Below are 21,994 nucleotides of genomic sequence, written 5' to 3'. Positions count from 1 at the left end.
GATACTGCAATCCAGTGAGAGGCACTAAGTTTCAGGGAAGTATTCCTCAGGTGGAGGGGCCCACTTTGCTGGGCAGCTTGCACAGCTGCACACCTTTCCCACGCTCCGCACCATATTGGAGGCACACACACATATAGCCATCTCCTCCTTGGAGCTGGGGCCCAGCACACCTACCATTTCCTTCCTGTGGACACAGCTCACAGGGATCTCCCCAGCCTTCTCCTGGCATCTTGCTGCAGCAGCACCGAGCCTTGGTGGTGTTGAAGGCCTTGGGGACAGAGCACTTCCCATTGTCAAAGCGAGTGAAGCAGAAGCTCTGGCGAGTATCTGTAGGAGGATGGGGAAATGCACAAGGCAACCATCCAGGATGCTTGTGGACACCCACTTGTCCCACTGTGACCCTTCAGCTTGAGGAAGGCACCTCAGGCTGTACTCACCGAAGCACCGTCGGCCATTATCAGACAGCACGAAGCCCGGAGGGCAGACACACTGAAAGCTGCCAGGGGTGTTGGTGCACGTCCCAAATAGGCAGATGTTGGGCTCCTCTTCACACTCGTTGATATCTGGGAGCAACATGGACATGTTACTTGCAGAGCAGCCAAAGGTCACTCCTTTTTCCATTGCATCAAGTCAGCTGAGTTTGTGATGCCTGGTGAACTCCGATGCCAGCAGGACATCACCCTTCTGGGGGACAGGAAGCCTGGCCTTAACCCTTAACCTGTCCCCAGAACAAATGGGATGACGAAGAAGCAAGGGCTCAGCAAAACCACTGAGACTCCACTGTCCTGGGAGCAGGATCTCCATTGCTCTGTGGGCAATTGCTTTCAAGAGGGTCTTTGGGGGTTGTAATACATCCCCCGTCCTACCCAGGTAGAATGTGCTTGTTCTGGGAACAGACCAAGCACATGCTGAGCTAGAAATGCAAGAAACAGAGCCAACATTACCAATGCAGTTGTCGTTCTGCACCTCGTACCCGGGGGGGCAGATACAGCGGAAGGAGCCCTCCAGGTTCTGGCAGGTCCCCGGAGAGCAGGTCCCAGGCAGGCTCACACACTCATTGATGTCTGCAGAGGAGGGGAAATCACCAGTGAAGGTATCTGAGGTGCTCAGCTCTGAGGACTTTGGTGCAGGGTGCCTTCCTGCATCAGGCCCTATCTGGGAACTGCAGGCTGCTTTGCCCCAGAGACCCAAGGGGAAGCAGCAGATGAGATTTTCCAGGATGCCCTGCCTCGTGTGCCCTGGGGACAAGGACTCAGCCCTGCAGGACCTGGTGCTGCAGGAGGCAGTGTGATGGACACAAGTAACCTGGGTACAGCGTGCCTGTCTGCCACAGCAGTCCCAGAGGCTGCACACAGCACCGGCACATAGAAAGGGACTGGCATGACTGTTCTTTGCATTGTGGAAAGGGAGATGTAGGCATGGTGGGGGCTCAGTTCAGCTTTCCACAGACAGCCAAATGACAAGGTGTTGGCTCTGCAGAGCTCGGGGCCCTGCGAGTGGCTCTGGAGAGTCCATTGCTCAGTTGTCTCTGATGGGGATATGTTCAGAAGCACTAGCCTTGGACCAGGCCTTGCACACTGCCAGCTGTGCAGCCAGCCAGCACACACCTTGACTCACTGAGAAGGGCCCCCCTGCTCCCCAGACACTCACCTACACAGTTCTTCCCATCAGGGGTCCGGTCATACCCCTCTTGGCACAGGCACTGGAAGGAGCCGATGCTGTTTATACACTGGCCATTTCGACACACCTGCCCCACCAGGGACGAACACTCATCGATGTCTGTGGAAAGGAAACGATAAGCACAACGGGAAGAGACAGGCAGAGCATATGAGGGACAGCATGCTGCCTTAACCACCCCTACACCCCTGACTGGTGACACCTACAACTCCCCCCACAGCCACTGCCATGTAACACCCAGCAGTCACTCCTACAGCTGGTGCCATGTGGCACCCAGTGCTCCCCCCCCCGCATGCCACTGTGCGACACCCAGTAAATGCCCCACGGCTGTTGCCACGTCAGGACACCAGTCAGTTATCTGTGTGGTCAGGGCTGCGTGTGACTCACCCATGCAGTCGTTATTGTGCGTAAGCTCAAAGCCAGGGAAACAGAGGCAGTTATAGGAGCCAACTGTGTTCTTGCAGGTTCCATTCCCACAGGGCTGTCGGTCACATTCATCAATATCTGCAGGGAAAATCATCACAGCTGACTGAGGGGCTGAATGAGCTGAGAGCTACTGTTTCGGGTGTGCAGACAGGGTACAAACAGCTGCACAACACCCCTCTGGCTTGCCTGAGCAGCCTGGGCCAAGAGGACACAACGGCCCTGCCCTCGGCTGTCCTTGGCACTAGCCAGCCAGTGTGGGAGAGAGCTCACATCCATCCTGACATGCGATTCACTCAGCAGGGCATCACAAGGCAGTGACAGTCATACTGACCCATACACATGGTCTGCTCCCCCGTGGCCTTGAACCCGTTGTGACAGATACAGATGTAGCTCCCCTCAGTGTCAACACAGTCTCCATGGCTGCAGACATTGGGGATCTCCTGGCATTCATTGCGACCTGAAACAAAGCAAGGTGGACACTAGTGAGCAGAAAAGATGGACCAAACGGGAAAAGTCAAGGCACTGGCCTCCTCTAAACCCCTGCCTGCTGGTAGGGAGCTGTGTCTGTGAGCAGCAGCTCACAGCAACAGGGTCTCAGTTTTCTGAGAGGTGGTTTCATAGAGACCAAGCAAGAGGACTTATGAGCTCCCATTTCTAAAACAGTGTGGCCCTAGAAAGTTCAATTTGCTTCCTGGTTTGCTTTCTTCAAATAAAATAGGGCTACAATTAATTGTTTTTCTAATCTGTCATTTTAGTCAGTTGTGTTTCTGCTAGGTCTGATTCAGGGACTGTGAGTTTCTCACTGCAGGAGAAACACTAGCTGGACAGACCCATCCCAGGGCCAGGAGAAGAGGTGCTGCTACCAGGGCTGGCTTTGTTCACCACAGGTTCAAGGCTGATTTTGAAGTTTATGATCTGCACTCTGCCTGAGTTGATTCAGTCAGTTGATGGGAAGAAAAGGGGTTGAGATTTGGTACTGTGTATCTGGTAGGCTCTTTCCTCCAAGGAACTCCATCACTGAAAATGGGGAAATGGATAAATCAGCCCCTCAGCCTGCATAGACAGCGTGCTCTTTCCATGTTGAGTTTTGTGACATACCTTGCCGTTCTGAGTGAGGAGAGTGCGCCTGTACCGGCACCTATGCTGGCTTAGCTCTACACAGCCTAGATCATAGAATCAACCACGGCAATGCACAACGGGCCCAGGTCAACCTGCCAGTGAATGTCGGACGAGGGAGGGCACTGAGAGTGCCTGGCATCAGCTCAGCATCCTGGGCAGAACATTTAAATCGATGTGCCCTTTAGATGCCAAACTAAAGCTACATTTCACAGTGACCTTTTCTCATCTCTCAGGGGCCCACAGTCTCTGGGAATTGTTCCTTAAGTATAGGTATCCCATAAGCACAGTCCAGCTATGTCATGGTCCCCAGGCTTGACAAAGGACCAGGAACCCACACATGGGACTGGCATGTCCTTCATCCTGTCCTTCCTTGAGTGCACACAGGGTGGTCTGCAAAACCAGCTGAAGAGCCTTGGCAGGCTCTTCTGCCAGCACCTCCCACATGTGTCTCTGGAATAGGTAGTGAACAGCTGCCATCTTACCCACGCAGGCTCCACTAGGCGACAGCTTGTATCCAGTTGAGCATTCGCACCTGTAACTGCCTGGGATGTTGATGCAGTCAGCATTGCGCTGGCAGAGGTTCTCCCCACTGCTGCATTCATCGATGTCTGTGGGAGAAGAGAAGCAAAACCTTGACTGTACAGAGTGGTAAGCAGTCACCAGGCACCTGCTGATAGGGCTGGAGTGGCTCACTAGAGTCAAAACAATTTTAACCATTGTTTTGTTCCAACCAGGGTCAATTTTAATCATTTTTTCCTATTGTTTTACAATAAATTGATGCATTTTAAGTACAACTCAAATCTTTTAAACACTCAAATCTACTATTTTTTTCTAAAAAAAAATTAAAAAAATTTAAAAAGCAGCAGAAAAGGAAATCAGACAGGAACATTCATGAAAAACAGCAGTATTTGTCCATCCCTTGATGGTGAAAATGAAGAGACCTTCCAGAAGGCTAAGAACATGTGGACTCTTTGAACGCCTACTGACAGCCCTGACCCTGATGCCCCACGAGCTGGGGAGGTGTTAGTGCCATGCCGAGACTCCCCCACCTTGGCAGCACTGCCCTGGCTTCCCCATTACCTTCGCAGATGAGAAGGATGTTGTTGTAGCTGAATCCAATGGGGCACTCGCACCGGAAGCTCCCAATTTGGTTGATGCAGACACCGTTCGTGCAGATAGCGGGGATCTCACTGCACTCATCAATATCTGTGCACAAACAACACCTCTGTTGGCATTCCAGGGAGGGAGAAGGGAGGAAAGAATCCCCCATCGCTGGACAACTGCTGTCTTGGCTAACTCTAGAAAGAAGTCTAACAGAAAATGGCCCCCAGAGGGACCAGCTGTACTCACCAATTGGCTTCCCCGTGTGAATGTCGATGATAAACCCGGGGGCCTGGTTCCCACACAGGATCTGGTACTCCGCTGGAAGGGGAACACCAAGGTCATGCCTAGCAGGCAGGCGGAGTGGGATGCAGCAAGGGATGAGAGGGAGAGCAGCCAGCTATGGCTGGACCCAGCAGTGAGATGAGGTGACAGGCAGGAGGGTATGTGCACTATGCTCAAGGAGGTATCTCAGGGGACATATGGGGAACTTCAGACCACACTTACGCTGTGGTGCATAAAGTATACACATACATATACTGTGTGGCAACAGACACACACAAAAACACACACACACACACACACACACACACACACACACACACACACAGAAAAGGACATGCAAACATGACCTCTGCATGCCTCTCATGCAGGTACGCACTCATTCCTCCACGCTGCAAACAACACACAGACCGTGCTCCCCACTGCATTAGAGGCACATGGACAACATCTCCACCCTAGGCTCAGCCTGTCTACACGGCCCAGACTCACTGCATGCCCACAAGCAGCCTTGTCAAATCTTGCACACCACCTCCCCTCTGCTGATACCTGTCACCTGTGTCCTTCCAGCCCAAGACACTGTGCAAAGCTGGGTGTCCCTGTAGCACTCACACCCACAGGAACTGCCTGCTGGATGTGATGCTCTCCCTTATCCCCCACTATTGTGTGTGTGTGTTTGGGGGGGGGGGGGGGTGCTTCTGTGCCTGTGCCTCGAAGTGCATAGGTTGACCAGAAAATTGCGGGGGCAGCCATGGTCTCAAAGTGCCTTTCCAGGAGGGCTGACTTACGGCTGGCTGGCGTGGGGCAGGGCTCACACGGCTTGTTCCAGGCCTTGCCGATGTTGTAGGAGCAGCAACACATCTTCTTCGTCATGTTGAAGGAGAGCTCGTTCTCACACGTGTCGTTGTAGTTGCGATAGCACACACTCTTCCTCATGTCTGCAAAAGCAGCCCAGACACTGCCTTGTGCCAGCCCTGGGAACGGGAGCTGCCAGCTCCAACACATTCATTCCTTGGGAGATGCCAGACTGCCCTGTCCTGGTGCCCAGGGACTGTAGATGACATATAGACCCTTCTAGGGAAGCCCAAAGTAGTGGCTGCAGAGATAGGCTGAAGCCCAGCTGCCCTGCTCCAGTGAAAACCTTGGGCCCTGGCCCATAGCAGGCAGTGGCAATACACAAGCTCTGACAGATGCTCTTGCCACCCCATGCCAGCCATTCTCCCCGTAACTGGTGACAGGGCAAACATCAGCCTCACTGGCAGAGGCAGCGTGCACAGCATAGGAGCAGGGAGGCAGTGAGGTACCTGGTGAACCCAGGAGTCCTGAGCCCCAGCTTCCTGCTGGGTGGATCACCTTTCCCACTTCTTCCACTCAGCCACGTTGCCCTTAACATGCTGCCCACAGTACAACCTGGTGGCTCTGCACAGCCAGGCCCCTGCCAGGCCCCCCACCCCAGATTTGGACAATGACATACCCATGCAGTTATTGCCACCGTTGACTTGCATGTACTCAGGCGGGCACACGCAGGTGTAGTTGCCAAGGGTGTTGTAGCAGGTCCCAGGGCCGCAGATTCCGATGTGCGCAGAGCACTCATCAATATCTGCCCAAAAGAGGAAAACAGAGGTCAAAGCACCGAGCCTGACGTGAGGTGGGGGAAGTCTGGAAGAGAAAGGGGAAGGGATTCTGCCAAACCCTTCTTGCAGGGCAAAGGGAAGTCCTTACCCAGCCTAGATACAAGCACAGCTATTAGCATGCACACACACCACGTGCACACAGAGGCTTCCACACACCAGGCACGCACACACACACAGGCACCACAGTGCAGCTACCTTCACAGATGCGTGTGTCCTCATTGAGGTAATAGCCAAGCGGGCACTCGCACTGGAAGCTGCCAAAAGTGTTCACGCAGTTGCCCCCCTGGCAGAGGCCTGGCAGCTCCTGGCACTCGTCGATATCTGAGGAGGGAGAACGGCTGAGGAGTGCTCACTGCCCAGAGACCTGGCAGACCAGACCAGGCAGCAGCCTCACCCCAGGACACCTGGTATGTCAAACCACCACCTCCAGCCTCTGTTAGCATCTGAGCTGCTTGGCCAGGTGGCCAGAGCATGTCAGATGAGGGCACACATTCACTGCATGCCATGACGTGGGCAGAGCAGCTCTGCACACAACCTGCCAGCCCAGTGCCAGGACGGACAGTGCCCACAGCAGGTCTGGACTCTCCCGACACTCGAGTCCCTGGAGACAAGGTATGGGGGAGGCAGCTCTCCTTACCTTCCAGGATGACGGTGATAGGGTTGGGCCGGAAACCTTCTCCTCCAGGGCACAGGGTCTTGTACTCAGCTGTGGAAAGAGTCAGTCAGCGGGATCCTGAGCCATGCTGGGCTTCCATGAAACAGGGCAAGGAGGGAGAAACCCAGCAGAAATGCTCCATGGATGCAGTGATGCTGGTCCAGATGCAGGAGCCTGACTCCTGTCACACTCCAAGCCAACTTACCCCCTACCTCCACTTGCCCACCCCTGAACATGATGGCTGTCCCAGGCCCTCCTCCAGCCCACTGTGACTGGGAAAAAAGGATCTCACTTTGGACACCCAGGTAGAATGGGCCTCCCCTTCCCTCCCCCATCCCATCCCACCTTTCCCATGATGTGGCCCATCTGTCTTGCCCTGCACTGACATAGCGTGACCTGGTCCTTCTCTCCTCCCCCAGCTTCTTTTGCTTCATCCAGGTGATAGTGCCAGCCTGACACTCAATGCAGGCACACACACATTCTTACCAGGGACCTCCAGTCTGAGGTGAAAAGCCACTGGCACTTGGCCCCTATTCTCTCCTCTGCTCTACGCTGCCCATGGGTTGCCCATGCCCAAGTTTGCCCCAGATGCTTTCCCAACTCACTTGTGTTGGCTGGAGGACAAAGCTCACAGGGATTTCCCCATGCACGACCCAGCGAGCAGCAGCAGGATGCCCGAGTGACCCCAACTCCAATTTCTGCACTGCAGGAGATCCCCCCATCTCCTCGATCCTGGGTGTCCAGGAAGCAGTTCCCGACACGGGTGTCTGCACAAAGACAGCAGTGGGTGAGCAAAGCTTCTCCAGCAGATACCGGTGGGCACAGAAGGAATTAACAGCACTACTGTCCCAAGGAGCAGAGAGAGGGGTAAGGCCCCATTCCTGCCCCATATGTCCTGCACAAAACCTGTGCTGCAGTAAATAATGTCCAGACTGTCCTTGCAGCACATGACTTTGGGATTCCTTCAAGAATGATATTTGGCCAGCTTTCCTGGTATAGGCCACACTATGTCATGCAGGGGTCATAGCATGGTGGCCTGTCTTCAGTGTGACAAAGGAGCATGACCCAAAAACCACCTCCAGTGACCCAGAGCCTTTCAAGAAACAAAGGCTTAAGACTAGCTCTAGAATTGCCCAGGGACCTCTTAATGGTCCCATCTCCACTGATGAATTCGCCCTCCTTAAAGTGTCAATTTATACCAGCACTTGACTACCTCTATGGCTCAGGCATCACAGGAGGTGCGTACCCTTCTGATACTGGGCTAAACCTACCATGAACAGCCGAGAGTCAGGGTGGGCTGGTTGAGTTCAGCCACCCCAGTCTCTGGGGGTGGCCAGCTCTGGTTGTGTGGGCCTAACAGGAAGGACCACCAAGCTCTGGGATGGAGGATGTGCTTTCCATGTGGGTCACCACTTACCCACGCAGCCCACACCAGTGGGATTCAACTCAAAGTCTTGTGGACAGTTGCAGAGGTAGCTGCCAGGGGTGTTGACACACAGGCCATTGATGCAATTCACAGGGTCTGCACACTCATTGATATCTGAAAAGACAGAAAGATGAAGATTCAGGGCCTGTAGATGGTTGCCACAAAAACCATAGCCCCAACCCTGTACTCACAGGGCTGCTCTGTACACACACAGGCTGTCTGCCCATAGCTATAGTATTTCTAAGGCTCTTCATGAGACAGAATTCTCCTAGAAACAAACCCTGCCTTGCCCTGTCTTGCCTCACCTACCTTGACCAGACTCAGAAGGAAGGAGCAGAGCTACAGTGAGCTTTCCCTTCTACCTACTGAAGGCATACCATCCAGTAGTATCCAGGTCTTTCCAAGAGCAAATACATATCACCCAGGGGTGCTCAGTCGACTTCAGGCTGCTAGACCTCTCCTTGTTGCATCTGGGACCAGCTCACACCAGCAGATCATGGGGCAGTGATCCTCATCTAATTGCCCCATGAAAATCTCATACCTGTGCAGTTGCCTCCACTCCTGTCCAGCTCATAGCCATCATCGCAGGCACAGCGGAACATCCCAGGCAGGTTCTGGCAGGTCCCAAAGACACAAATATTCTGGAAGGTGCATTCATCAATGTCTGCAAGAGAGAGACAACTGGCTACTGGGGCCATGGCAGGGTAGGGGCCAGGACAGGCCAGTGCTCTCCTGCACCCATCACAAAGCAGTCATAGCTCCAGCTACCCATCCATTAACCCAGCCCCTCATGTTGGCTCTAATGCCAAGGGATATCACTTCCTGGGTGAGTGGGGGCCAGGCATGCTGTGTGTACACTCTCCCCTTGCCCCTGTTCGGCTGAGCCCCCACATGCCGCATGTATCCTTGGCTTAGCCCAGGCTCTCAGCAGGTCGGGGTCTGACTCCTATAAGTGGAAGAGCTGATAGCCTCAGGGATAGCACCTTGGAGCCAGAGCAACACTATACGCAGGGAGGTGCTCGCCATGGCAATGTGCCACCCAGCACTGACGGCTCAGGGATCCGACCGCTTCCTGCAATAACCTAGGGGCCTTGCACCACCAGATGATGGTGTGCCTTGCTTGGTAGTGGATCAGGGGGTGATGGTACAGGGGAGAGGCTATGACCAGAAAGAAGGCGGGCCCTAGATCTCCTGCAGTAGCATTCAAACCTCTCAGCACTTACCCTGGCAGGCCTTGCTGTCCTCTGTGGGATTGAAGCCCATCTCGCACTCGCAGCGGTAACCCCCAGGTGCATTGAGACACTGCCCATTCTCACACAGGTTCACGTTATCCGCACACTCGTCCACATCTGAGGAGAATCAACTGTGAGACTGATGTGGTGCCCACCCAAAGACAGGAGCTTCCCCCACCTTGATCAGGAAAATCCCACAAGCCTTTGCTGTTAGCCTGTTCCCACCACCCTGTTGGGAGGCTGCAAGGAGAGGCTGCAATGTTTTTCATTGCCTTGGTCCTGATAAAACATCTGCTGAGAGAAAGGGGGATCTCTGCTGAGGGCATTTGAGCAGGCTGGGTGGAGCAGGAATATCTGAGCAGGCTGTGGTGCAGGAGAGGCTGCACTGGTTTTTGGGGATATCTGGTTTGGTGAATCCCAGACACAGGCAGCAAGGTGCTGAGCCAGGCTGGTGGTTGAGAGGAGATGACACTATCCCATCAGGACACCCAAGCCACATCCCTGCTGCTTGGTGAGTGTGCAGGCCTCACCTGAGCAGGAGAAACCGTCCCCGTTGAAGCCCTCTCGGCAGGTACAGCGGTAGGAGCCTGGCGTATTCACACAGTTGGCATTCAGGTTGCACTTGTGCTCTTCAGTTGCACACTCATCCAGATCTGGGCAGGGCAACCCCCAGTCAGTGCTGTGCCACTGGTCTTGCCTTACACACACATATCCACACCCACACCCCCTTACTTCCCTTCATACACACCACACATACTGATAAGTCACTGTACTCACACATCTCCTGCATACATACACACCATACACACACCAGCACATCCCTACGCACCTTCCGCACCCATATATCCCTGTATGCATACTACACCACGCTCCAACATGCCACCACACAGCTACACAATCTGACAGTGACACTCACATCCACACACATCTCCACACCACACCCACCCACTCCACTTCCCACATACATATATGCCCATATATATAGTTGCACAGCCTGACAGCGAAACGCCTACACACCCACATCTACAGTCCCACTCCATCACATACCCGCATCCCCCTGCACCTCAATAACTCCTCATGCAGGGCTCCTGGGGCCCAAGAGCATTCAAAGTGCAGATGCCAGCCCAGCCCAGCTTTCACAGGTGCCCACAGGGCACCTGGACAGACCAACATCCTCCTCTCCTGCGAGGAGAACTCACCGTTGCATTTGAGCCCATCTCCAAGCCAGCCTGTGCGACACTTGCACTTGAAGCTCCCAGGCACGTTGATGCAGGAGGCGTGCATGTCACAGTTGTGAGCCCCGATCTCACATTCATCAATGTCTGCAGGAAGGAAGGACATCAGACCTGACACAGCTCAGGTCCTCCAAGATAGGAGAGGGCAGCTTGGTGCCAGCCTGCTCTCTGATACGGACACCAGTGGCTCCTGGGAACCTTAACCCCAGGGAACAAGCTCCTGTGGGGAGCAGGCTGCCTGGGGCTGATAACTGTGAGCTGAAGAGCTGATCTGTGCAAACGCAGCCCCCTGGAAGATGAAGACAAAAGGAAGGGCAGGCCCATGGCTTGGCTATAAACTAGGAAAGTCTCAATTTCTGGCTGGAGTCTGCCTTCCTGGCAATTTCTGTCTGCCCAGGACGGGCTCCCAGCAGGATCAAGTGTCCGCAGCATCCCCCAGTAGAGGGATGGTATTACCTCCCCGGTAGATGCAGTAGGTAATTGTGAGGGCTCCCACCAGCACCCCTGGCTCCAGGCCTGGTGTGTTCCCACCTGTGCAGCCTGTGGTTCCCTTCTTGACAAAGTAGCCCAGCTGACAGTGACAGATGAAGGATCCCTTAGTATTTTCACACTCCCCATGCAGGCAGATGTTAGGGTTGAGATCACATTCGTTCACATCTGTGGGAGAAGAAGGAACTGCTTGAAGCATCATAATCACCATGTCCTGGCTCTGAGGCAGCCCTTTCCATTCCTCCCTCCTTCCATTCAACGGCAGCCTGGTGCTGCAGTGATGGCATATGTCCAGGGAAAAGCATTGTTCTCACCAATGCAGGTTTTCATGTCCAGGGACGCCATGAAGCCATCAAAGCAGAGGCAGCGATACTCCCCAGGGATGTTAGTGCACTGCCCACCATCGCAGATATCTGGATTGTCCTCACACTCGTCAATATCTAGAAAGAGGAGACCACAGTCTGGGTAAAGAAGTTAAAGCCAGGGGATGGGTTGTTAAGGGAGCAGTAAGGGGGGGGTGGCACAGGAGGGTTTGCACTCCAAATCACGTAGTTACAAGATTCTGGAGCCTGTAACAAAGGCCTGGATTTTCACAGCAGTGCAAGCAGGGAACATCTGTCCAGAGAAATCATTTCCCTGGAAGCGTCCTAAAAATGAGACCCCCTCACCCCAAAGCCAACACTATGGCTGACAGGTAAAGGACTCGGAGGTCCCTGGGGCACCATCTATGACGGCCAGGCTGGCCGCTCACCTGCACATGATCTCTGGTCTGGCATCAGCGCGTAGCCTTCACTGCAGCTGCACTCGTAGCTGCCTTCTGAGTTGGAGCAGTGTGTATCACAGCCACCATTGGTGATGGTGCACTCGTCGATGTCTGGGGGAGAAGGGAGAGGTCAGGTGGCTGTTCGAGTTGTGGGCTGGGACACGTGCCTTGCAGCAGAGCTGCTCACACACAGTGGATGCCAGCACACAGAAACAAAGTGGCGGATGTGCCTTTGTGGTGGGCTCACTGAAGAGGGATCGTAGCTCCCCCAGACAGAAGGAAGTACCTCTTGCCTTCCCTGCCAGCCACTTCACAGCTCACAGCAGATTCACAGCTGGTGACGTCTGGTGACCAGCAGTGCAGGTCTGGCTGCAGCTCACTCCTGAGGAGATTCCGCCCTTGCCTGGTGCTAACCTACACTCAGGCACCCATCGAGCATTATAAGAGGTATGAGGCTAGGAGGGTCCTGGACGCATATTTGAATCTTGGCGTGGCTAGCTGGCAAAAGAAAACACTCACCAACACAGCCCTGCCTGTCCGGCGTGGCCTGGAAACCTGAGTCACATGCACACTGGTAGGTACCGATGACGTTGACACAGCGTCCGTTGCGACACAGGTTATCACTAAGGGAGCATTCATTGATATCTGTAGTGGAGAGAGCATTTTGAACAGTCACTCATGCTGATGCCATGTTGAGCATCCTTTGGTACACATTCCTGGGTACCACACCTTCTGCTGTCTCCAAACTTAGCTTTGTCCTTGCCTTCTGCCCTGCAACTGTCCTGTGCCCCTTTCTGTCCTGAGTGGAGGAAGAAGGCTGATCCCCCCAGAACTGAGAGCGCAGTTCTCAGGCTCAGCCCTGGGCTTTTATAATTTCACTCTCTCTTCACTCCTCTGGGGTGTTCTATCCTCTCTGGGTTGGTAAGGCCTCCCAATTCCCTGTCTTCTCCCATCGTTGTTTGGTACTATTTATGTTTCCCAGGAATCTGAACCATGGATTCCCAACCACACTAGAACACAGCCCCAGCTCATACTGTCCTGGGCAAATCCCCGTTGCTCGCTTGCCTCTCCTCAGCTTGCAGGTTATGGCTATGCTAGTAACCTACATAGAGCCAATCATCAGCACTGGAACTCGGGTGTTTAACAGATAACAAATCCCTGACACCTCCACACGCTGTCTAGACACATCTCGAAGATTATTGCAGGATAGGAACCATTTCAACTTGGGATGTGGTCAACCTGCTTGGGAGGTAAAAGTTTGGTTGTATGGATATGCATGGGGACAGATCATTTGGCTTCATGTCTAGAGAATGATATTTCATTTACTGGTATACATGTAGCCATAGCAGCCAGGAGACAACCCAGTATTTGCCATCTCCTCACCATCATCCCACTGGTCAGCCTTCAGTGAAAAAAAGGTAGAACAATAGACATCATAAACAATGAAACTCTGGGAATGACCACAATCCTTCCTGGTCTTTAGATGGGCATGTCCCACCTGTACATGAGACTGGAAGGAGAGGTTCATGTGCCCAGCATGAGATCCAAGTCTCTCTGCATCATTACCCTTGAATAGACTCTGGTCATAAAATTGCTTTCCATCATCTCACCTACGCAAGCGTTTCCTTCAGAGGTCAGCTCATGTCCAGGGGGACAGATGCATTCAAAGCTGCCATCTGTGTTCATGCAGATCCCGCCTCGGCACAGCAGTGGGTCGCGCTCGCACTCATTGATATCTGCAGGAAGTGACATGAAATGTGGTGGATTTTCCCCTTCAGCTGGGTTTTCCAAATAATGGTTTTGCACTGATGCCATGGACCACAGTTCCCAAAGCAGTCCCATCAGCAGATATATTCCCCAAAAGAGAGGGCCATCCCAAAGTTAACAAGGCAGTGAATCCAGGGCTCAAGTGAACCCAGTGGACTTATGCTTCAAGTATGCCACATACCACTGGAAACGTCATAACGTAACATCTTTTGGGAAAGGACAAACACACACAATGACACAAGCCCCAGTCACCTAGAAAAAAGGCTGAGAAGGAATCACATAGAAAATAGGGAGCATTAAAAAAAACAAAGAAACATGTCTTTATGTATAGATATCAGAAGTCTATTCACTGAAAGGAGTGAGACTGTTACCAGTGGGAGCTATGATATACTCAACATCTCATAAACATAAAAGGACAAAATTGAACAGCATAAGTTATTGTAACTCAGGCTACAAACTGTACAGAGAAGACAGAAAATAATGCCAGTGGCAGAGTGCTCATACATGTTAAAGAATTCAGAGAATCAAATAATACAGATAAACAAATGGTACTGAATCATGTCACAGATTCATGTGGTTTGAAATTTCACGCCAAAGCAGAAACATAACAATAAGACTAGGTCAGTCAGACAAGCTAGTCTGGCTAGACAGACAAGAAGAAGAACATGGTATACCAGAAATTAGAGGACAGCAACAGTCTGGCTGACTTGTTGGAGACATACTGAGGTCATTGATGGAATTTTTTAAGCTACAAACAGGAATTATTAAACTGAAAACAGGTGAGAGTCTGACAGAATGAAAACAAGCAATGACCAGATGGAAGTAGTTGTAAATAATTATCTGAGATAAAGGACAATTAAATGGGCAGGTGAAAGGCAGTCTCCACAATTATAATCAGAAATAGAGTGGGGTGGAAGATCCCAGATGATCTACCAGCAGAACTTCTCATGAAACATTTGATGTGTTTGGGGAACTGGACAGGGGTATGATTAATGGATGAGGCTTGTATGAAAGTGATGCACATTCCGATCCCAAGGAAAGGTGTATAAACAGCAACAGTTGATTAGATACCTTGTATTAGTGAGATCAGGTTGAGGGTCATTCTGGAAAAGATTCAAAGCAAAACAGCCCAAGAAAAATTGGTTGAACCAGCAAGATTCAGAGCTAGAAGAAACAGAAGTGATCATGTGGTGAATATCACTGAGAAAGGTATGAGCATTGGGAGATATATCCATGTTCTCACCCCACTGGAGACATGTAATTTAATGGCACTTGACTGCAGGATGTGCAATGACAGCAGAGGCCAAGCAAAGTGTAAAGGCCAAACGTCAATGTGTCACCTAATACAGGACTGGAAATAATAGGCTTACTTATCTCAGCAGTGATCTAATGATGATACAACTGACACCTACTTGCAAGGAACATATGTTATCCAGTAAAGAGACCAAGCTATGTGTGTAACTGATGTGAAATGGGTGATGTGGTACATGAGATGGCGTGATAGATGAAGCAGGTTAACTGTAAGGAGATAACTGCGATGGTATGGATAGGATACCACACACGAGATCTACAGACTGGGAAACACTGTGCAATGCTATTTGAAGACACATGGTCTAATGCAAGAGCTGTACACGTGGTATTAATAATGGCTGGAGATGGCTATATGTTTAGAATGTGGATAAGTAAATAATCAATGACAGAATAAATAAATGTGTAACAGAAGGCTCAAAAGCAGCAGAATGAGATGAGATGTCACTCAGAAAACTGCCAAGTGTGTATGAGAATTGGAGCTCATAGCCATCGAGTTCAAGCTGCTGGCCCGGCAGAACTCCACTGTGCACTAGCAAATCCCAAGTGTTAAGGTTACCATCCTACCACGCTGCAGGAATGAAAAAACAGGCACAAATCCTGCCCCTGCCTTAGTGGCAACGCCAGGTTCATGCTCCAGCCGTTGGTGGCTGAGGCAATGGAAAGGTTAATGGCCAAGATGTGGCACAAGTCAAGATTCAAGTCAAGGAAGAGTTCAAGTGCAATGAACATCCAAGATAAAAAGGAAATACAAGACCACTGAGTGAGTGTGGTCCCAGGAAAAAAATAGAATTCAGACAAACTCTGGGACAACCAGTTGTAACAAGAGGGCAAGCTGCTGCATCTTCAGCAAGGGCCCAGGTTTCTGGAGCCACTGGGTTGCCTGGGAGAAGCTGCCAGCAAGGCTAAGCTCTGGCTGATCATTCTGGAGATGAGTCTTTGCACCACGTGAATCATTGCATAGGCTCTACTGCAATGAGCTGACTGAGAAAAATGGAAGGCTTTTGGACTAGTTTGGTACTAGATAAGGGCATGTGATGTGGCAGCCAAAAAACCAACAGTTTTGGTCATCATCAGAAAGGGCCATAAGAACAAGACAGAAAGGGTCATTTTGCTGCTATATGAAACTCTGGTGTGTACCTTAAGCACTGTGTGCCGCTGTGGTCTTTGTGAGTTAGGAGATACAGAGAAAGGGAAGTAAAAGAGCCAAGGGGATGGAGTGGCTGCCTTATGAGAAGGGATTAAAATGCCTCCAAGAAGTTAGTGTGGGTTGTAGCAGCCCATTTGGAAACCCAGCCCTGCCCTTTACAGTGGAGAGTGGGAGCTGGGATCTCCACCCAGAAGCTGTCTCCCTTTGAGGCTCTGGCAGCTAGAAGTCTTCTCCATCCCAGGGCACAGACAGGCTCTGGCACATCACCTAGCCATGAGTGATGGTTCAGTGCACGACAGCAGGCAGCCACAGGCCCCTCATGCTTTGCATGAAGGCTGCTTGCCTCCAGCATGAGCCTTGGCCCCTCCTCAGCTCCTTTCCAGTCTTTCAGGAAGTCAGCCAGCCTGCAGAGGTGTGACTTGCAGCTGTCTCCTTGGCTGTCCCAGTCCCTTGGTGGACCTCGGCCCACACCCAGCCAGCTGCTGCACTCCGCATGCACCTCGCTCCCATCTGGCTCTCTGGAGCAGGCCTTGCCACCTCAGGCACTGAGGCTAGTTTGGGGGCCCCATGGGCTCCCAGCAAGGATGGGGGGCTCCCCTGTGAGCTCCCATTGCCAAGAGGACAACAGTCAGGAGGTGGCAGGGCAGGATCAACAATGTCCCGCAGACATCAAGGCGGGGAGAGCCCTCAATTGGGCCAAGGTCTATTCCCAGAGCCCTGCTGCACTACCAGCAGAGACAGCATGGGGTCCTTCACTGACAGGTCTACGGGCCCACATAAGGTACAGCATCCACTTCAGGAGGCAGGGGCTACAGCTCTCTCCCTTTGCCCTCCTTCTCTGGAGAGGCCTCAGTCTCAGGCCAGGCCTCGTTAAGGCATGTGGCCTCTCCCCACGCATCCCCCAGTCCTTAGGGAGGCTGTGCTGTGTCTCTTAAGCCCCTGATTTCACTTTACAGATGCTTTGCTTTTCTCCCAGGGTTATATTCATAGCTCTCAACTCCACACAAACCCTTCCTCTCTCCACAACTGCTGCCACTCACCCCAGCTCTGCCTTTGCACCCAAAACAGTGGGGACAACCCACCACCCTGGGGAGAGAAGACCCCATCAGGGCTCTCTTCAGCATGGGGTCTCCCAAATACTCCCAGATAGCAATGTAGAAATTTGACTTTATAGCAGGGCACAGAGAGCTAATCCAACTTCCCACAACATCTCTACAGGCCCCAATCTTCTGTTTTGTAATCAGTGGTGCCCAGAGACTGCCAGAGGAACTAAACAGATGGATAGTTGGACAGCCAAACACTCAGAGAGCAGCTGAGAATGGGGAGCCCTCACCAGATCCAGCATCAGCTATATTCTTCCCCATCACAAAGTAGGAAGGTGCTGCCCTGGAGACAGGCCCTTACCCATGCAGTTCTTCATCATCATGAAGCCGCTCTCATAGCCTTCGAAGCACTCGCACTCAAAGCTGCCCGGTGTGTTGACGCAGGTACCATGGCCACACAGGTCTGGTGAGATGCGGCATTCATCTATATCTGTGGGGATGGAGCAGATCAGCCAGTGGAGGCAGGGTAGACTAGAAACACCAATACAGCTGGCACTGGGCTGCCTGTCCTGCATTTCAAATTCAGTGAGAAGGAAATGAGCCCCTGGTCTGTAAAGTCTGGCCTGGCAGCCCAGAGAATTCCTCTTGAAGGAGACACAGCCATTAACCTTTCCCTCTGATGCAGGGCTGATCCTTCCTCCCAGCAGACTGGAGGGGTCTCCACAGTCCTGCCCTTGGCTTCTCAGCACTTCCATGAGATAACTGCCACGTCTCCTCTGGGTACCACCATCATGCTAAGCACCCCACGAGGCAGGCAAGGTAGTAAGTTGGGCAGAAATGGTCTGGAGGGGGCTGGCTCTTCCCTTACCTGTGCAGTTCCTTTCCTCAGCATCCAAAGCAAAGCCATTGCCACAGAGACACCTGAAGCTGCCGATGGTGTTTCGACAGGTCCCGTGAGTGCACAGGCCAGAGAAGACCTTACATTCATTCACATCTGTGGAGAAAAAACAGCAGTGTTTCAGAAAGGGGATGTCTGCAACAAACCTAGTGTCCCAAGGCAAGGAGCAGCTCCCTTGGGCTGAAGCTAAGATGGGCTAAGCACAGTCCATGATCAACAATTCCCCCATCTCTTCTCACCTTTATAGAAGGGCCTGCCTGAAAGCACATCTCCTCTGTTGGCAAAGCCAGGTCCCCTTGGGCAGATGGCCTTATACTCGCTGGAGCCGATCTTGGGACATTCTTCACAATCGATGCCCCAGGCTGAGCCCACAGAACAGCAACACATGTCGATCCGGTATTTGCCCGGAAGGGGCTCTGCACATTCATCTTCATCCCACTTCATGTAGCACTGTTCCACACGCACGTCTGTGGAGAGAGCAGAGCTGAGCCCCTGCCTGCAACACCAGACAGCCAGGAGGGCCAAAGGGATTTCTTTCTGTCTGTAACCGTTTCCTGCAGTGAGGGTGAGGCCCTCAGAAAATCTCCCACTGGGAAGGAGAAGTGTCATTCCTGCCAGTGCACTTGGCACACCCCCAAGGGCTGGCAGCCTCAGTCCTGAGCAGTGAGCACTCCCAGATGCACCATGTTCAGGAGAGAAAGCACAGAACACTCACCCCAGTGCCACGCTCTGCTGCCATGAGTGCTGTGCTGGATCTTTAAAGTGGGAGAACAGAATGAGCAACGGGGTGAGTGCTCCATGTTGTGTCAATGAAGGATGGCAGAGCACAGCCACAGGTGACACCGGCACCCACCACTGGGAGACCTGATCAAGCCAGATGCCTTTGGGATGCTGACTCACTAGGCATTGCTGTGATGGGCCAGTACTGATACTAGAATAGGAGATATCCTATGACAGGTTTTAAAGACTGCCACGGGGGCTGAATTTAAATTAATGCGGATATAAGCAGGTCCATCTACACTAAAAAAAATGTGACATTGCCAGTGGAACATCACCAGCCCTGTGACACTGTTAGTGTGGTCCCTGGTACAGCTTTGGCTGGGATCAACAAGCATCCTCCAAACAATGCCCAGGAATGGGTCCAGGAACCTTTCCAGTAGGCATGTGGATACAGCCACCTTTTTTGGAATGCTATGAGAGGTTAATAGCCATAGCCAGCCCATGACTGCTGACACCAGGCCAGAGAATGGGCCTTGCATGGGGTAGCTAGTAGCGCAGACAGCTCCTATGCAAGGGGACAGGTTTGTCATGGTATGTCCAGAGAGCTGCCAAGAGCTGTTCTAGGGCTGCTGGGCAAGGCCTTTAACTGGTATTGTTAGGTTGTCTATCTAACCACAAGCACAGAGGCCCAATGATCGCAATCGGAGGAACTTTGTAACTGAATCAGTGAAAACAGAACACACAGAGTAAGTTACTCCTTTAGTCCGCTCAAGGAGAGTGACTGCGCTACTGACCAAACCTGGGGACATGGAGCTGCAGCAGTCTCACCTCTGCTGGGCTACCGGATTTGGTATGTCCTAACAGATACGGCGCTCTTCAGGCAGCATTGGTCTTGGGAGTTCAGTGATGGCATGTGGTGGGATGGGTTGGGCCTATGTAGAGGTGGCTGAGAGGAGGCCAGGGGTCTGGGTGAGGTGTCCTTACCTACACATGTCCTGGCAGTGCCATCGAGGGTCAGCCCTTCTGGACACTCACACCGGAAGGAGCCAGCCGTGTTCACACAACGGCCATTTGGGCATACACCAGGGAAGACATCGCACTCATTCACATCTGTCAGCAGAGAGGCAAGAGACAGGCATGAGGCTGGCACATGACCAGGCCCAGTATGGCCTTGAAGGGCTCCTGGGGGAACCAAAAGGGGCCCAGAGCTGCCCACTAGGCTAAAAAGAGCAAGTTATCCAGACACTTTTGCAAGGAGGCTGCATCAGAGAGCCTTGTCAGAGAGGCTCTGGCAGGCAGGATGGGCCTTTTGCACATGCTAGTAGTTGGCGCAATGTTAACAGAGCGGCATCAGAACACACACAGACATGAGCATTTCGTCTCCAGATACTGGTGCTACACACAGGAGACTGGTCTCCACCCCAAACACCTGGCTGCACTGCTCAGGGCAAAGGCCAACAGCAAAAGTTAATATGGAAGATGCAGGGCCCCATCCAGCTCCTTCCAGACTCTAAGATGCAAAAAACCAGCAAGTGAACCATGACCACATTCCCAATAAAAAAAGCTTTGTTCTGCATCCTGCAGAACTTTACCTTCACATGTGACCCCCTTCATCCTGGCATAGCCCCGGGGACAGGCAGTATCTGCAAGAAAACAAAGGAATGTCAACAGAGAAATAGGTGACATCCTGCCTGCCTTGCTGAGTTCTGCACCAGGCAGGGCCTTACCAATCTCACAGCGCTCACAGGGGCTGCCCCAGGCTGCCCCCAGGGTAGCACAGCACTCCGACTTCAGCGTGGCTCCATTGATGTTCACCTCACAGCGCCCATCCTGGATGTTCAGCCAGCACGTACCTTTCATGCTGTCTGCAGGGGCAAAGACAGGGTGTGAGCAAAGAGCTGTTCCTCAGCTAGGCTCCTCAGCTGAGGCTCCCAGCTTTATGGCAGCCAGCCTGTGATGAGAAGCAGCTGGGAGAAACTATCCCTCAGTTGCAATGTGACTAATTGCTCTCTGGCCTCACTTTATCTTTCAGGCTGTTGGGCCAAGCACTTTGCAGCATGGACCCAAATCGCACTTTTCCCCAGAGCCCTGTCCCACTGCTGAGTTACAGAGAGGCGTTGCTGTGCTCTCTGATACAACTGCTATTGCATTATTTCTGCATCCTGCCCTTTCCTATTCCCAGCCTGTTCCTCTTCTGGGTAGAAACAGTTCCTTCTGCCCAGCTGCCCTGGATCACCATACACTGGTGCTCTGCAAGGCCCTGACTACCTGGGGGTGGCTGGACCTATTGGGAAGTGATCCACATGATGAGAAGGGACCCACTTCATCTTGAGGTGCCTTAATCTCAGCACACTATGAACCCATATGACGAGTAAGAACCCGCCATCCTGGTATCCTGGAGGGTCCCCTGGGACCCCCTGTCTGTGCTTTGTCTTGTTGCAGCACAGTCAGGGACTTCTCTGTCTGACACAAAGCTCAGGGCACTGCCTGAGGTTTCAGCTTTTCAGGCTTCCTGTATGAACAAAAGAGGTTTTAATAGTTGCCAACAACCAAGGAAATGCAGAGAGAGACCAAGAGGTCTCAGAGGATCTCCATCCCTAAGCCAGGAGCATGGGATCTGGCTTTAGGTGAAGAGGAAGGGGACAAAAGCCACTGTTGAAGCAGACACCACCCCAGGGCTGGCTACTGAAGGCAACCTCCTTACCCACGCAGATGGTGCCACTGGGGTCCAGCTTGCTGCCTGGGGAGCACTCACAAGCAAAAGAGCCAGCATTGTTCCTGCAGACACCATTCACACACGGGTTAGAGGTGCACTCGTTGATATCTGGGGGGGAAAGAAAGGGACTTTGACTGTGGTGAGTGCCCTTACACCCAGTATTTGCTTCCAGGACACAACCATCAGGCTGTGAAGATAAAGGAGTCTCCTGACAACCTCCAAATTGAGAGGTTCAGCAAAGAGTGGTGTAGGAGAACACTGTTTCTGTGATTTTCAAGAGGCCTTTGAGAAGTTCTACTGGTCTTCTAAGGACACTGAGCAGGTACAGTGGCCACTAAAAAACTGTCCAGGGCCAG

The 21,994-nt window shown here is 52.4% G+C and overlaps 1 protein-coding gene across 1 annotated transcript in view; it reads right to left on the bottom strand.

The window, feature by feature from the left end:
- FBN3 (fibrillin 3) overlaps positions 1 to 21,994 on the bottom strand; it is a 112,105-nt gene that overhangs the window by 13,332 nt on the left and 76,779 nt on the right. The window contains exons 20-50 of the mRNA XM_026105397.2: positions 21,627 to 21,746; positions 20,650 to 20,787; positions 20,515 to 20,565; positions 19,907 to 20,032; positions 18,442 to 18,669; positions 18,173 to 18,298; positions 17,666 to 17,794; positions 13,647 to 13,772; positions 12,556 to 12,681; positions 12,025 to 12,147; positions 11,588 to 11,713; positions 11,316 to 11,441; positions 10,749 to 10,871; positions 10,080 to 10,202; positions 9,541 to 9,666; positions 8,859 to 8,981; positions 8,309 to 8,431; positions 7,497 to 7,658; positions 6,874 to 6,942; positions 6,432 to 6,557; positions 6,077 to 6,202; positions 5,391 to 5,540; positions 4,573 to 4,644; positions 4,303 to 4,428; positions 3,705 to 3,830; positions 2,435 to 2,560; positions 2,065 to 2,181; positions 1,651 to 1,779; positions 945 to 1,064; positions 438 to 563; positions 175 to 327 (exon numbers count right to left, since the gene is read on the bottom strand). Of these exons, the coding sequence (XP_025961182.1) occupies positions 175 to 327; positions 438 to 563; positions 945 to 1,064; positions 1,651 to 1,779; positions 2,065 to 2,181; positions 2,435 to 2,560; positions 3,705 to 3,830; positions 4,303 to 4,428; positions 4,573 to 4,644; positions 5,391 to 5,540; positions 6,077 to 6,202; positions 6,432 to 6,557; positions 6,874 to 6,942; positions 7,497 to 7,658; positions 8,309 to 8,431; positions 8,859 to 8,981; positions 9,541 to 9,666; positions 10,080 to 10,202; positions 10,749 to 10,871; positions 11,316 to 11,441; positions 11,588 to 11,713; positions 12,025 to 12,147; positions 12,556 to 12,681; positions 13,647 to 13,772; positions 17,666 to 17,794; positions 18,173 to 18,298; positions 18,442 to 18,669; positions 19,907 to 20,032; positions 20,515 to 20,565; positions 20,650 to 20,787; positions 21,627 to 21,746 (3,891 nt within the window). The remainder of the gene's footprint in view (positions 1 to 174; positions 328 to 437; positions 564 to 944; positions 1,065 to 1,650; positions 1,780 to 2,064; positions 2,182 to 2,434; positions 2,561 to 3,704; positions 3,831 to 4,302; positions 4,429 to 4,572; positions 4,645 to 5,390; positions 5,541 to 6,076; positions 6,203 to 6,431; positions 6,558 to 6,873; positions 6,943 to 7,496; positions 7,659 to 8,308; positions 8,432 to 8,858; positions 8,982 to 9,540; positions 9,667 to 10,079; positions 10,203 to 10,748; positions 10,872 to 11,315; positions 11,442 to 11,587; positions 11,714 to 12,024; positions 12,148 to 12,555; positions 12,682 to 13,646; positions 13,773 to 17,665; positions 17,795 to 18,172; positions 18,299 to 18,441; positions 18,670 to 19,906; positions 20,033 to 20,514; positions 20,566 to 20,649; positions 20,788 to 21,626; positions 21,747 to 21,994) is intronic.

Source organism: Dromaius novaehollandiae, chromosome 25 (assembly GCF_036370855.1).
Source record: "Dromaius novaehollandiae isolate bDroNov1 chromosome 25, bDroNov1.hap1, whole genome shotgun sequence".
Classification (NCBI taxonomy): Eukaryota; Metazoa; Chordata; class Aves; order Casuariiformes; family Dromaiidae; genus Dromaius; species Dromaius novaehollandiae.
The sequence above is the reverse complement of the archived record's forward strand: the minus strand, read 5'-3'. Positions and strand labels throughout refer to the sequence as shown.